The sequence below is a fragment of the Apostichopus japonicus genome, chromosome 2 (genome assembly GCF_037975245.1).
Source record: "Apostichopus japonicus isolate 1M-3 chromosome 2, ASM3797524v1, whole genome shotgun sequence".
Lineage (NCBI taxonomy): Eukaryota > Metazoa > Echinodermata > Holothuroidea > Aspidochirotida > Stichopodidae > Apostichopus > Apostichopus japonicus.
The window spans coordinates 18683446-18700410 of record NC_092562.1 but is presented as its reverse complement, the minus strand read 5'-3'; the positions used below and the strand labels follow the sequence as shown (position 1 = coordinate 18700410).

General features: G+C 37.3%; 1 protein-coding gene across 1 annotated transcript; it reads left to right on the top strand.

Moving 5' to 3' along the window:
* Positions 1-6400: 6400 nt before the first annotated feature.
* LOC139980946 (uncharacterized) lies at positions 6401-11148 on the top strand. Its single transcript, XM_071993016.1, has 5 exons — positions 6401-6561; positions 7780-7947; positions 8353-8472; positions 8760-8900; positions 10251-11148. The coding sequence occupies exons 1-5, from the start codon at positions 6496-6498 to the stop codon at positions 10506-10508; spliced, it is 753 nt and encodes a 250-aa protein (XP_071849117.1). The 5' UTR covers positions 6401-6495; the 3' UTR covers positions 10509-11148.
* The last annotated feature ends 5817 nt before the right edge of the window (positions 11149-16965 follow it).

Below are 16965 nucleotides of genomic sequence, written 5' to 3'. Positions count from 1 at the left end.
TCGGAATTTTCTGACTCCAAAACCCATCCAGTTGGAATTTCAGCCACTACACCCCCCCCCCCCAATCATCAGGCCTTAGCTACGTCCCTGCATATATGCATAATTACCATCATGGCGTGTATATAAATCTGGACCGATTATGTCAATTAGGAGACATGATCCATTATGGCGGGAAAATCGGCCACTTCAGTGTCGGGTGACTGCATTTTGTTTATTACGTAAAACTAATCCAGTGACACATCAGGATATGTCCAAAAGTATGATTTTTGATATCCGACGAGGAGTGTAAATATGTTAGAATGTAAATTTCCCTGTTAGCTACCGTTCTCTCACAAACCATTTCCTTCCAAAATTGTAATTTTCTTAATAAAATTGTAATTACCTTGTTTTGTACTTTACAGACAATATAGGCGTATGATTAATGAACAGATGGTTTGGGCTGGAGTACACTGGTGAATAAGTGACATGTGTAACGCCTTATTTCATTGTTGAAGTCTCAATACCTGTTCGTTGATGAATTTATTCGATGTTTATCATTCTTAATGCACTGTGACCAGATGGGTTTAATGGAGAAAAGCCGTCGAAATCGTAAGAAAGAAATTTAGTTTCTGTTGCCCTCATGGCGCGAGCGATATACCGTAAAATCACTGCGACCGCCCATGTCAGCATGTTCTTTACACAAATGTAAACAAAATAGTATACACATGCGGCCCGATCAAGATTTAAATGTAGTCCTATGTGCGTATCGTCCACTTTTTACAATTCCACGGAGGAAACTTCCGAAAACACCTGTTTATTCCTTTCAATGGAAGGAAATGACACAATCTCGCAAGCTACATCATTAAGACCGAGAGAAACATACTATTAAATAGAAACTTGGGACCTACGAAAGGCTAGCCACGAAAGTGAAAGTGGTCCTAGGCCTAACGGTCGTAAACAAAACATAGAGATTTGTTTGCCGCACGATCTGTTAGGTGGGCCTAGCACAAATCTTGAGTGAAGTTTGTAGAATCTACGGACTCTTTAAAAAATCTAGCGAATTTATTCAACTCAAAAGTTTTAACGACAGATAAACTCAATAAAAAATTATGAACATTGATATAATAAATTGCATAGAACGGTGTTATTTTTACTGAGCTTTTAGTGCAGTAAGCTGGAAAGGTCGTACTTTAAATTCGGCAAACACGTACTGAGACTTTAATTGGGCGAATTTATAGTCCTTTCGGTAGATGAAAAGGTTAGTCTAATACTGGGTATACGAAACCTTCCTTCCCCTGCCCGTCTAAAGATGAGACTAGGTGACGCTAGACAGAGAAGATGATGTGTTACATTGAACTAAAATAAAAATGGCTATAAAAGCTAACAATGTGTTGAACAGAATCAGATTGCAGAGATATACAGTACGTACTGCAGTTAGCTTGACCATGCGTTAAAAACACGGTATGTGTAAACTTTTCAAGTTACACTGACGCGGCGTCAAAGGTGTAAGATAGTCGAGACGCTGTGTAATACTAACACAGTCAGTACGCATGTTTCCTGTACCATTAAATAGCTCCTGTGGACTAAAATGGGGTAGGGGGTGAGGGTGGGGGCCGAGATGGTGAAAAACTGGAGAGAGAACAATATGTTCACTTGACTAGTAATACAATATCAACCACTAAAATATATCTTTCATAACATATGGAATTTGTTCAAGTGTGTTTGCCCATGTGTTTTGTTTGTTTTTGTTTTTGTTGTGTTTGTTTGTTTGGGTGCTTCGTCATGCAAAGTGCTTGGTACTGACTGGTAAAACGTTCATTTGAATTATATCTCCACGACTGATTGAACACTATAAATATTTGTATGAACCATTGAGTGTGCGTGTTTGATGAATTTTTAATTCATTACCTTCTAACCCCATCATATTTTCTGTGACCCACCGCATTTGCATTCATTTCGGTTTCCAGCTACTTTGCTGTAACCAGATAACAATCGCTATATGGAACAATCGCTATAAACATATATATATATATATATATATATATATATATATATATATATATATATATATATATATATATATATATATATATATATATATATATATATATATAGCGTCATTTGTCTAAGTTCACCATTGTATATTGGCTAATAGTGCTAGGTAAGCAAGATTCTGCACACTGATTGGTTGATCTGTTTAGTGACTCTCAGATATTATCTTTTTTCGCCACGTATGGAAGATCGTATTGGACTTAATTGGATAATTATATGATTTGAAAATATGATTAATTGTGACGATTTCATACCACTTTATACATCTCGAGAGCAATGTAGCAAATTACCAATTTACTTCAGCAAAGCTGTTCGGATCACCGAACAAACTTTGAACTGACAAAGATACAGATTTACACAAGGTGTGGGACGAAATTGTTTTGGTGGGACGCAGTGAACCTTTGTCGCCAATCCAACATAAAAATTTCACGTCTTAACATTCTGTGGGTAACAATCACCGGCCTCATTGCTAGGGGTTTGAAACCTTTCCCACGGACAGCAGAAAGAGTTTGGTTAAACTGCTTAATTGAAGATAAGAGAGAGAGAGAGAGAGGTGGAGAGAGAGGTGGAGAGAGAAGGGGGGGGGGAGGGGTGGGGGGCTTTTTCCAACTGTGTTATCTAGGTCAGCGGTCTGCCAACTTTGACCTCAGATCTTCGTTAAAGACTGCGTCGTCACGTTCCATCAGATCCCAAACTCTTGGACTATGAATTTGATGTTAAGAAAATAACCTAATCGATCTCTGTAGGCAAGCTCCGAAGCGGAAGATAAATTTCCCAACGTCTGGAACAATCCTGCGACCCACCGAAAACTTTTTCACTTCCCCATTCGGTTGCACACAATAATTGTGCGGAACGTCGATCTAGGTACTGCAGCAAATACAGAAAGACTATATGCATTCTGGCACAATGAGACTTTAACAGCAAAATATTCAAACTCTGTCTGATCAATATACCCTGAATATGTGTCCAGGTGCCCTTCAAATAGTTCCTTCAAAAGCTATGAGCTATTTACCTATACTTTCATCAAGTAAGAACTTACATATTATCATCATGTCCAATATTTAACATCGACTTTGATTACTTGCTACTGCGGTCATGTTTTAAAAATGTCATATTCTACCATGGTATTTTGCCTCGCCAAAAAGCTCAATTACAGTTTCTGGTCATCTCGACAAGTTTTATTTTTTTTCTTACGAATAGGTTGTTTCAGTATTTAAGCTCTACATATCGATAAAGTTGTTTATTTGATGTCCCTTCTCTGCTTCCATGCAAACATCGATTAAGGTTAGTTCAAGTTCGTTTCATTTATTCAATTGCATTGAATTGTATTGATTGCAGACAAAAAAAAGAAGAAGAGGGGAAGCAAAAGAATAGAATTATAACGGTTGTATAGCTATTTTCAAGTAAAGTTATTTTTCTCTCCATACAGTGAATAATATTTAAATAGTCGTGTTGAAGTAATTTTAATGGGCTTTCATTATGACGTTAGTGACATTGTCTCGAGTGCCCCAGACACGCAGCCTGCGACAAGTAACCTTTTAAGGCCTCCCAATATGAAGACAATCAGCCCTTTGTTTTGCATTAACTTACGTCTTTGGTTATTGTGTAATACATTTCTTTGTATCTCACAAAACAAAACAAGTTAGGAAGTACCTGAAAAGGGAAACGACCAATTGAGAAACCTCTGACGTCTTAGCAATTGTGATTCTGCCGCCTTTAATGTCTGTTCAATTTAGTAAAATGATAGCCATGGTTTAGTGAATCCAAATATAGCGGCCAAAAGGTGCTTATAAACCTTTGCTGTGCATCCATCGCTACCAGGAGATTTGCAGTTAGGAAAGAAAATATGGCAAATTTACATTCTTCGTGACAAAGACGACCTTCACCAGAATCACCATTCTCTGCCTTATAAAGGTTCGTGTAGAACTAACGAAGTTCTTTCAGAATATTCTTGTCGTCCCTCAAGTAAATTCCCATAATCTTTCTTAATCTTACGAATAACACTTGTCCTTTTGATCGTTCGTCGAGGTTAAAAAAATATGTGGTCCTTTTTTTCACTGTTTGATACCCAACGAACCCTAGATCTGGTTAATTATCTTTCCCTGAAGCTTAAAGTCAAACAGAGGATTCAATATATTCCTGTTCGATCGTTTAGTCTATCAAGAACATCTTGTGAACAAGTCTCGAAGTATAAGCAGTCAAGGCATGAAATGTTATCCAGAAGGTCTCTTTCATGTTTACGTCTTGACTTTGCTAACTTTTTGGAATAATGAATGGTATACCATACCGGATCTGATACTTAATGTACTCCCATTTACATGCCGGACAAGCACGCTCCTCAGCATTGATACTCAAAACAATGTTCGAAATACATCATTGTTCGCAGGGTCACTTAAAAGGGAATTATTGAACTTCCAACAACCAGGGTCCCTCTTCTAAATAACAAACAAACAAACATTGAATTCGATATTTAACACATTGTGGTCCGCCGGCTGATTGGATATTAGGGGAGAAGTAACAATTTGAAACAGAAAAAATGAGTATACAATTGATACCAGTAGTGATGTTAGAGCGCCACGTAAAGAGGGAACTAAGAGGGTTTCGCTCACGCGAAACATCCGATAAATAAATAAAAGTCCATTAATGCCAAACAATGAGATTTTTAAAATGGAAAGAGGCTTCAGCCCTGGCAGAGGGAGGGGCCCCTTGTTTAGGAACCCGGTGGCTAGAGGGCTTGTGAGTCAAACCCCAGAGGACCGGGAACTATTTTTCTTTTTCTTAGCGTTAGGGTACATCCCGGCAGGATGGATTTGCCAGGTCTGGGGCAACCTCCCCTTATTTTTAGAAGAGATCCGTTCTTTTGTCAATAACCTACGTCAGTGACTAGGTTATAAATTGCTTAAAAGCAGTAAGGCATTACATTTTACTCTTTTATTATACTGACTCGGCTATTATTAGATTTTCGATAACTTTTTGTTTTAGGTCCCAGGTACTAACCTTGCGTCACGAAAAGTTCAACTATCCCTGTAAAATATTGAAAATAAACGGTAAAAGAGATCCGTTCTTTTATCAATTACTTACGTCAGTGATAAGGTTATAAACTGCATAAAAGCAGTAAGGCATTAAATCATATTCCTTTTTTTTATACTAACTCGCCTATTATTAAATTTACGAAAACTTTTTGTTTAAGGTCCCAGGTACTAACCTTGCGTCACGAAAAGTTCAACTACTCCTGTAAAATATTGAAAATAAACGGTAAAAGAGATCCGTTCTTTTGTCAATTACTTACGTCAGTGACACGGTTATAAATTGCAGTAAGGCATTACATCGTGTTTGTGTGTGTGCGGGGGGATAATTGGATGCTTGCCAGTTTTCTTTTTACCCCTACCCAGATATGGACTTACGGTCACCCTTGGTCACCCTATCATGGATGCATCCCTGGAAGTAGCTACTTGGGGACATTAAATATTACCATGATCACATTTGCAATGGCAACGGAGATCACAGGCCATAGCAGGCTCAACTGACCAACTAGTATATCATCCTCCCCATATAGCAGCGATGAACCAATGGGAGATGAGTAATATTCTTTAAATTGGCCGTCTTAAATCAAACGAAATGTTGTTTGGATAATTATTCAGTATACAGGGAATTGAGTGGTTCCATTTGGCTGCCTTAGCTCTATGTAAATCAGACACAAACTCTATAAAAAAATCAAAGATAAAATCCAGCTATACGGGTTGTTTCTATGAGTATAGGACATTGAGGGGTTTGACTTAATTGACTGCAGTGACGTTAACAGATTTAAACACAAAATCCTGGGCCACCACTGTAAGTTGCTTGGGTTCAGGGATGTTAAAGGAGCATATTCTCGTGATTAGGGTGACCAAAGGAGAGGAGGGGGGGGGGTACGAAGGTCAAATGGTCAAACTTCATCATAACATTATTCATACAATAAATGTAATAAAGAAATTGAACTTTAAGATTCTTTTGTGTCTCATTAAAACGACAGTGATACTAATCACGATAATGGCCCTTCTACACTTCCGTACAGGCATAAACACATTGTCTGAGCACCCTTATTACGTTACGGTTCATGAATGGAGCAAATACAGCAAACAAAGGCCAAAAATATAACAAAAATCACACACAAAAAAGACCCATTTCTATAGCAACTGATCGTTTACGTCAATGACCATTGTTTTTAATTTCCCAGGTAACCAAACTCTCACGAAGCCTCAATTTATCCCTTATATTATTAAGAAATAAAACCAGCCCTTTGATAGCGTAACCTACGTCAGCAACATTTTTGAGGTTTAGGGTACCGTGGTCAGACTTGAACGAAAAATGCATAAAAGGGCCACGAAATAGACACTTCAGTACAATTTCGAAAGCGACATCTGACGTTCCATCTCACCAAAGTTACAGTTCTTCTGCAAGAATTCGACCGCAAGTTTCATCAAGATGGCTCAGGAAATGCAAGTTAAAGGTGATATTCCAGTGGCCATGAGCCCACCTCCTGCATATACGGTAAGTTAATGCTTAACAAATAGCTTTTTCGTTATTTCTGCTGCTCGGTATTAGATCAAAGTTACTCTTCCTTATCATCAACAATTTTACTAAATGGATAGTCTGTATTTTATGAGGGTTTTGTATAGTTCAAGTCGTTTATATATAAAGTACATATTGTAAAATCAAGAGCTTGAAGTTCGGTATTTTACCCCATTATTTTATTTAAAACTTGTATATAGTCTCAATCTAATTAACTACAATCTTATGTGATTTCAGTCTACCATTAGGCTGGCATAACGTTATCAAACAGCTTCATTGTAACTCATTAAGTTAAGACGGTTGTTTAGGTTTGAAAGTAAATCCAGTTTACATTAGTTTGAAATTATTTTGGATGTCTGATATAGCTGACGTCATATATGGATGTAAAGTACCATGCATGTGTGAAAATGACTAGCACTTGCCCTTTTCTTCACTATATGTGATGCAATTTACCTTACGAATCGAACACTTTATGAATTCCACTAAAAGCGGCAGGTTCAAATCCTTAATACTATTAGATTACTCCGCAATACAAATTTTAATCGAAGAAGTATAAATAAAAAGAGGAATTAATTAAACTACCACAAAAAACCCCAGACCCCTTCCTTAATCAGATTTAATTTTACAAGTGCGTAACCCTGAGGGTAATCCTACCGAAAAGTATTGCTTACGTCTAACAACACGAGTGAGAAAAAAAAAATCGAAAAAAAATGACAGCCTACAATGAATTTCATGGGTAATATTTGACTCCTTATTTGGGGGTTCCATTCTCGTCAAGTATCTACAAAGTTATATGAACTTGGCATTAACTCGAAGTACTTGTCCTGACCATCTATAATTTAGGATTTAAGATAAAGACAAAATCAAGATCCCTTCCTTCAAGAAGGAAATCCCATTGAGACATTGGAAAATGGAACTTGAAAGTTGGCGGATCGTCATGGTCAGGACCGTACAGACACACGGGTGTTAATTCCTTCTGCTTGACCAATATTTCATTAACAATAGTATATGAAGAAAAGGGACACGTTGTAAATAACATATATACCTTACCCACTCGCCATCCTGACCCCACTAATTTCCCATTAATGATGTTTATGTTTTTTTTTTAATTTGCATATTTCGCAAGTCAGTATAATATACATATAAAAGGTCAATTGCATGTATTAAATGATGTTCATGTCTTTTCACTGTATATAGTATCAGCAGCCGAGTAAGACGAAACTCTATGTTATCGCCGTAACAGTGACAATTGTCACACTGTTGGTGTTATCGTTTGGTGTGTTCTACCTAGTGTTTTCTGCGCAGAATCCAAAGGTTGTGAACAACTTGACGACGGGAGACGGAGATCAAGTAGTTATAATAAGGGTTAGTAAAATTAAAGGAATCTAACGACAATTAAGTTCAAAACAATATGAAAGGTAAAGGAAATCCATGCATACTTCGGATATTAAAATAAACTTCATACAGATGAAAGACTACAATTTTGATTGAAAGATCGATTATTACCATAAACCGATATGAGTTTTACTATCAAAATATTACGATTGCAGAGTAAGGGTGGGGCTTGGGGTGAAGAAGGATGAATATGGGTTGGCAAGGGTGCAGGAAGGATAAAGAAGAGTGGGCAGCGATACATCGTGGGACTGGATGTGATGAGGGAGAATGGATGCATTGTTTCCAAATGTATTTAGTGTCGATGTAATAAGTTGTTACCTCGGTGTAAATTAATTAATGAAAACTGACAAGAATGTTGTCTTATTCTGTTTACAGGAAGTGGCTTTTGAAATGTTTGATGGCGTTCCAAGAAACGAAAAAATGATGGTCGAGGGAAATATTCTGATCATAGAGAATGTGAACGACGGATATAATGCCACATTTGACCATGACAAGGTAATACTTAAAGCATTTTTTTTATTATTATTTTCTTTTATGTAGCAACATTTTATCAAAATTATCAAATTTAAAGAATCAAACTTACATTACAATTGTGCAAACCATAAGACCTACTAAAGCATCAATATCAGCTTGAAGCATTTATTGGAGATGTCTCGCTTTTTGTCATGGGAAGGGATAGGGGGCGTAGAGTTTCCATGGTATCCAGCTACTTTTAAGGACTTTAACGCAAGAGCTTTTATGAATTCTTTCTTTCTACTTTTGTCTTTCTCTTTTTGATTTAGAACATCATCATGATTAAAGATCTGAAAAACAACAATTGCTACTTCACTCCACTCGAAGACTTCCCTGGAGACATGACTGTGGATAATTTAGACAATATTCTCCCCTTCTTCTTTCGAGAGGCTGATTCATCTTCCGATAAGGTAAGAAAGATATCCTTATCGTTAAGGAGGGGATCGGGGAGGAAGGCATGGTGGGCTAGGGAGGGGGGAAGGGGGGGGGGGAGCACGCAAGAGAGAGGTGGAGAGTGGTAGAGGTGGAGAGAGGGTGGTATGTCGATATATTCATGAAGAAGACCTTCGTTTGTTTGTAAAACTAAAACAGTTGTTGCTGACGCGACAAAATGGTCAATTAGAAATATGTCACCATTTCTTTGTTATGAAAACAAGAGACTGGGTCAGAGTCTAATCATGGAGCTATAAACGAGCTCCATGGTCTAATCAAACCAACATCATCAGGAGGTGTGTGCATTTCCCCTCACCAAGCTGGTGGGAGAGGGGGGGGGGTGGTCGGTGAAGAACAAAGGGAACTTGTTTCGTCTTCCGATTGTTCGAATGATATGATCAATGCTGGAAAACGTTATGAAAATCCTTTTCCTAACTAGGTAAATGCATATATGTTATCATACAGTTTACTCATATGGTCCCAGTCTATCTCGCCATATGCCACAAAACCTAGTAAGGCTACGGACAGTCCGATATCAGTCCTCTCTTGCACTCATGCGAATTATCTAGGCTGGTCATCATAATTCATCATCATATGCAGCGACTCTTATAAACTATTCGTGATAAAGCTCTTCTTCTTTGTTTGTCGAACTTTAATATTGAAGCAAATCAAAATGCGAAAAGATGAAACATCTCATCTATAGTGTATATTGACTGACCCTATATATATATATATAGATGATGTGGACTGAAACACCCCACTTGGGATATTCCCGAGGATGGTGTCTTAATGGTCTCGCGTCAGATCCCATACATGTAGAGAGATTGATTGGAGTTATCTCAGTATCGAATATCTTCAGATTTTAACCGTCCCGAATGTCAAGTTAGTAGAGAAAGTTAAACACTTTTTAATAACTGAAATGTATAAATTACAGTCTTGTATCTAATGTTTGAACACGTAAGAATATTTTAAATCATTAGCATTATTGTTATAATTACTAAATTATCTCATTATTTCATATTTCTTCTTCATGCCTCGATAATCAGGTATCTCAATAACTACCCCTCCCCCTCAAGAAAACCAAAACTAAAGTGACAGGATCTCAATATGTTGAAATATTTCATCATTGTCAATTGTACTTTAGAAACTTTAATAGGTAATAATTCTAATATGTATCATTTCAAGTTAGTACCTTAATCTTGTTTTCTTATAGATATGTTAGTGTGGACAGTATTTACATTTTGTTATAACTTAGGTTTCTAAAACTTGGAACAGGCGACTGACTTTAATCGATCTAACTTTAAAATACATTTTTGTTTCCTATGTAGATGCTGAATCATTCCAATGCAAGGATGTTTTCGGAACAATTACAGCCGATACCAGCTGGTTTCCTCAAGTTGATCAACCAAGCTGATCAATGTATTGATAGTTTATCTTTCTGGATTGAGCCAATGAACAACCAAGATACACGGATTGTGCGAGCGCAAGTAAGACAGCAAGCGATGAGTGCACCAGTATCACTACCATGTTATACCTGGTTCATATTTACAGATTGCGAAATAATCATCCATACGTACTGTTGGTGATTCGGTTGCAACTTTTTCATAATTTTAAGATGATGCCACGAAGTACCACAGTCATTGTCACCCAGATGGACTTTTAATAACAAACAATTCTGTTCACTTCCTCACAGTAATGAAGCAGGAAACTGGAAACAATTGTTATACAGTGAGTTTTCATGTCATGATTCAAAGCACTTGTATCGACGTATGATAAGTATGAATCCGGTTTCTAGCAGATGAAGGTTATAGGACCTGCTAATGCTGTCATTACAAGTGCTCTGAAGCGTTATATGAGAGGACATAATTTAGTGCATAGCGAAATTGTTTGAGCTGACTGAAAACTAAACAGAAGCATAGTACTTTTTAACCTTTAATCTAAGACTTCATCAATCTCTCTGGGGGTGTGCGTGATGATTAATTTCTTGTTCTCTTAACACTTATTTGCTAAGATGTAGTTTTTATGAAGAATAACTAGTGGGTTATCGTTATGGGGAAATCATGAATATTCAGTGTATTATATACTTCATTTCCGTCATTAATAATGGAGTCTAACGGGTTACGGGGTTGTTCTCGATCAAAAATGTGCGTACATACTTTCATATACCAATGCACGATGAATATTGTACTGCTGTTTGAATGAATATATTTTCCTTAGATTTTTCAACTCACATGTGTACACATTTATTTTCATTCTCCTTATGCGGTAGTATCTCTACATTATTGAAACTTATAGGCAAAGGAACTGTGAGATCGAGCCACGAGGACAGTTAGGTCACCTGACCCACTCTTACATTGTGAATGTCAGAATACCTTATTCTTCATTTGATATTACCCAGGGCCCTGCTGATTTTCACGGGCCCCCTTCTTGACCCCGGTCCTCGTGGTGTCCGTAGTCGTTTATGTAATCAAGTGTTTAAGATAGAGCTGTAATAGTGATGAGACTGGGACCAATGACATAATTATGCCATGTGAAGAGTTTCAATATCTTGGATTCAGCATTTGCAAAGTCCTCCCCTGTAAATAACTATAAAAAAACGTAGAAGATTTGAAACACGTGTGGACCGATAATGTTATATTTCATTTCATTCATTCATTTATTTGTTTTTTCACATAAATATTACAATGTGAATGGTCTTCTGAAAAGCCTATGCTGGCTTAATAAAACAAAACAAAAAATTTATACTTGATCAAGTCTTCAAACTGAATTGTGCAGTATCATTAAATTCTTTTAAATCTCCCAAATGGAATAAGATTTTTTCCTAACTGTGTGTGGAAGTGTCAATGACATAGACCAATAACTGCAGTTGGGTTTCTATCTCCTTTAAACACCTTAACCACTATATAACGTGATATCACCAAGTGATTGTGACAGACAATAACACTGATGGCGGCGTTAGGCATTAATCACTGATCAAAACATATATGTATAAATACAAAACGGGAGTTGTAAACTTCCTGGTACAATTGGAGAATTCATTTATGCATTTATGGAATAGCATCACCATACTGCTTCAGGCTTTATTCCACTTACTATACCTTGCCAACCAAATATCAATAAAAAGGCTTATAAATATTGGCAATAAGTGTATGTCTCCCTCTTCTAGGACAAAGGCAAAGCATGATACGTGTGTTCTTGTGCGTATTAATAACGACTGCGCGATGGGGTGTTTCTTTTCCCATTATGAATGTCAACCGTGTTCGGTCTAGTCTTGTTCAAGACCGCGGGTATCTATTTTCAGTATATACTCATGATATCGAATATCTACCAACCCGCCCTCTATTTAAACCTCAGTTGGCTGTCCAACCCTCACTTTTCGGAGCATGCAGGGTGTATACGGAATAAAAAAGAAGGACGCCATCAAACAGTAATGTGACGGAGTCGTTCGTATTCATAGAGCAGGTTATAAGAACTGGAGGGCGGACTGCTGAAAATAGCTGTGCCAGCATTTAGATTTCGGCGTCATTTCCAAACCGGGCAAATTGGGCAAGATATGAACGTCGTCTGCTCTCTGTTTACGTTCAACACAGTGATGTTAATACCAACTTATCAAACTGTCGTAGTGTCATTTACAGAAATTTGAAAAAATCCTGCCTTGCATTCGGTTGCATCAACCGGAGAAAGAAAGAAAATGGTATTTCCTTTCTTAATTAAGGTTCTTAGGATATTGTCATATGCAAAGACTCGTTCAAACAAACAAAAAACACATTTTTTTCTCAATAAGTTCAGGCCAATGCCTAGGGCGTAAAGGCTAGGCCTATCCTAACGTCAGTGCTAGTTAGGGTGAAATATAAACGTTTTCTCCCCTTTCCCACCCCCTAAAAAAATAAGGGAAAATACTTTTTTTCGGTTATAATTGGTGTTAATTTAATGTCTTAAAGGGCATATTTTGCCCGATCGGCGGTGGCTTTTAGTTCGGGCCTTAAAATGTGGATGAAAATTTGGCTTCCCCTCTCCTCAGCCAAACAGCTGGCTAAGCCCCTGAAGTGAATAATATAGACATAGTTTCGCTATGGGTGAAGGAAAGCGGTCACCATCTTCATACAGGAATAAACTCTTTGTGAGAATGAAAGTACATAACCATGTCAAATGGTGAATTTTATTCTTTGTTGAGTGTTTGTGGCCTTCTTTTACCATGGAAGAGTAAGCCCAATTATTAAGAGCAATTTTACCTTGGTCTGAAAATAACACGCCACCAGACAAGTTCGAATGGAGAGAATTGGCCAAGCCGTTTAAACGTATTTTTACAGAAGGGTGAGAATAATGTGACAGCAGAACATGGTTGATTTCGTTATTTAATTACTTGTTAGCAAGGTCTCTAGGCTGGCGACTGCCCTTAACCCCTGCCGACCCTAAATTAAGAGACTGGTTTCAGTTAATGTCATCTGATTTATATGATGTCCCGTCCTTTTTGTTCTTTTCCGGAGTGTCCTTAACCACCTTAATTTCCAACATTTTATTTACGATGTATTGCACTTATACGTTTAAGCCATCTCTGATATTGGTTTCATGTCTTTACTACCAAACCTGCATATGTATAACGAGAATATGGGAGAGTGGTGAGGGGTATAAAGGGTGGGATGTGGGGGGGGGGTGGAGGGAGGACGCTGAGTGACTTAATGATTTTACTTCTAAGTGTGTTGAATCTTGTACTTGCGATTATTCGTACAGCATGCGCATGCTTAAACCTCTCCTAAGCGAATGTAATTGAATTTTGGTAAACCAGCCTTATATAAAAAGAAACTTCAATTGTATTTTTACGTAGATTAAAGGATATCATATTATTTACTCAAGAACCAATGGAAAAGTGTATTTTATTGTATTTATTCGTCACACATCTGGTTGATGCCATAAATGACTTTTTAGGAATTATATTACATTTCAGGAAATTGTAGCAAAGCAGATAGAAAAAACAGGAGCAAAACGTTATCAGAGTTTTAGAAAAAAACACCCTACCATCTCCAGCCATCCGCAGCACCTAAAGAGCCTTTCCTTTACCTCATGGTCAACATAAAATTTCCATTCTGCCAAGCACGACGTGGATATACTGTATAAGAAAGTGCTTAAACAATGTACTTAAATTCTTTGTCCTTATTCATGACAAGGAATATATTATTGCTGTTCATCTTTTACATTTTTCTGAAGATTAATTCACAACGACATTTAACTTTCGCCCTGTGTCTCCTGTAGGTGCCAGTTGATGAAACCGTTGACGTCATCGTCTTTAGCCAATCATATCCCATCCCTGCTGATTACATCAAGTTGACTAACAGCCCTGCTGTGTCAAATCAGTGTTCCAATGGCGATTCGTACTGGTCGACATCACAAGAGAGCGGATTGGCGAGACGAGGATCTTTTGATATAAATTTCAAAATATTTTTGATTCTTGTTAAAGTAACATTTACGTGGTGAGTTTTATAGGATAGCGTACATAAGACAACCACATATCTTTTGATTATCTAAAAAAGTTGGTTAATATCTGGTTATATTTAGTTTTATCAGCATTTAAGAGTGGTTAAGATTAATTAGTCACATTAGCTATTTCAAAGAAACATTTATATTTCTTGTCACCTATCCAGCCAACATTTCCAAAAACTTGAATTTCGACTCAAATAACATTAACACATATGATAATTCATATATCTTAAAACGGTGGTAACTAATGTTTGTGATTGATTGAAGAACTGTTTTACATTTACTTCATTTTCTTTTCTGTTGTTATTTTCATATGAGGACATATAGAAACATGTCCTCTGCTAAAGTGGCTCTATGACGCCCAGTAAACAGTGTATAATGAAGACAATGAAAGAGGAATTGTTTTAAGTCTTAAAAACTTAGGCTGTGAAATATAAAGAACAAAAGCCTCAAAGAAAATGTTTAAAAGAATCTCCTAATAAATAGCATCTCTAACGTAAAATTTCGATCGTGCACATCTTATATTCAGAAGGAGCACATTGTGTACTATACGTTCATCAACAATGGGTTCTTGTAGTTCTTGCGTTTTGGGATTTGCAGAAATGAATGTTCGATCAAGTTAACTTTAGATCATCAATCAATCACAAATATCACAAAAGACTAACAAATTCTTGCACTCGTGTAAACTTTAATGTCAATTTTATGGTAAGTTACGAATTTTGATATGCTTTAATTTAAAAACGTTTATCCCAATGCTGAAATTTGTAGATAATATTGAGCGGGTTTAGGTCTGACATGAAATTGATAATAGTAAGAGGTGGTGGAGTCTACTTAAAATAATACATTCTTCATTGATATTTGTTGTTATACATGTCTTTCTTGAGTTTGTATCCAAGCTAAAGTTTTATCTTAAGAGACATAACAGCGGCGAAATCTGTGCATATTGCGCACGATTCCATTCACCCTTTGTAGTAAACTATGCTAACAATTCCCGTGTATACACAAGCCAGACTTTTTTCACACTTCACAATTCTAAATGTTGTGACAGTGAAGAAGCCCCCACCAGAGAATCCCATGCAGGTCCTGAGCCCGAGGAATGACCACGGCTCTGAGATTGGCGAACAAAAGTCATTTCAGAGTAATTCCTCCTTGTAACATATTTGTGCTTGGAAACCACTACGAGAGAACAATATCCCCTGGGTCCTCAAGAGAGGCTTGCTTCTTGTCGGCTTTTGCACTCCTGGTCAATGGCAGTATACCTCACCGCCGTCAGAATGTAGCGTTCTAATCTTCAGATGTCGTCACTCGGGTCAAGATCCCATCTTTAATTGCCCCACCTCTGGTTGATTTACAAGGACAGAACAAGATCCCATACAGAGGCCAACGACGTAGAAAAGGCTACCGATATGTGTTGCATACTTTAGTCTCTTCTGTCTGCAGACTGTTTGTGTTCAAGCAGTGGTAGCTTATTCAAGGCAAGTGATTTATAAACAACTACAATAATAAGAAAAAGAAAACAAAAGAAGAAAATTAAACGACAAAACGACTCTGAAATTTGAGTCTTTAAAGTTCTTTTGAATTGAATATAATTTCATTTACTGACGTTTTGGAAATTCAGTCATGGTAATGTTAAATTATTATAAATGTTCTTGAATAATCAGCTTTGATGTAATTTGCACCAAGGTGAGAAATTCCAAAAATATCAAATTCAGAAGTGGTCAAAATGTTGTGGGCCCGCTGTTCTTGTCTCCCAACCAACTTCTCAACAACTTGTTTAATTATAATTTTGCCCAATAATGAACCACACGAATGGCGAGCCAACGTGTTCATGTATTTAGGGAAGTGTAGAAGGGGCATCATATTCACCGCTTATCGGAAATAGTCAACACTATAATAGCGTACAAAGCTGCCCGCGTCTCAACAGGACATTAATAATTCCTCGGACACTTGATAAGTGTTCAATTTGACAATTATAAGTAACTTTGTGAGGAATAATATCTTTTCTATGAATGTTGAAGTTTAACCATGAGTAACCTCCAAGCCCCCCCCCACCCCCTTGGCATACCCATTCACCCAGGCCATATCAAGGTAAAAGTATAAACCACTCAATATCCTGCTCTTATTATAGTACGCACAAAGCAGGATTTTTCTTGTTGATTTCCATAACCTCCCGCTCCAAGAACTGAAAATGGAAACCTGCAGTAGGAATTATGTTTGGTTCTTTGACCGTTAAACCAGCCTTCATGCCTTTACTGAGGAGGGACTCATCGTACAAACTCAAAGACCTGTCTGAAAAGTTGAAAACCTATTGTGTCCTTTGGGTTATATTCGTTCTGCACTCGCAAAATCAATAGTCGCTTCGCAGTCGTTTTGTATCTCTGATAGAGTTAACGCAGCCATGTCATACCACTCAGTATCCTACTTAAAGAATAACACAGTAAAACCGGGATTTGGTGCTTGATTTTCGTAGAGATTAATTCAGCCAAATCAAATAATCACACTTCTCGTACAAGAACTGAAGCATGAATCCTGCAATAACATTTATGTTTGATTCAGGATTTATGCTTT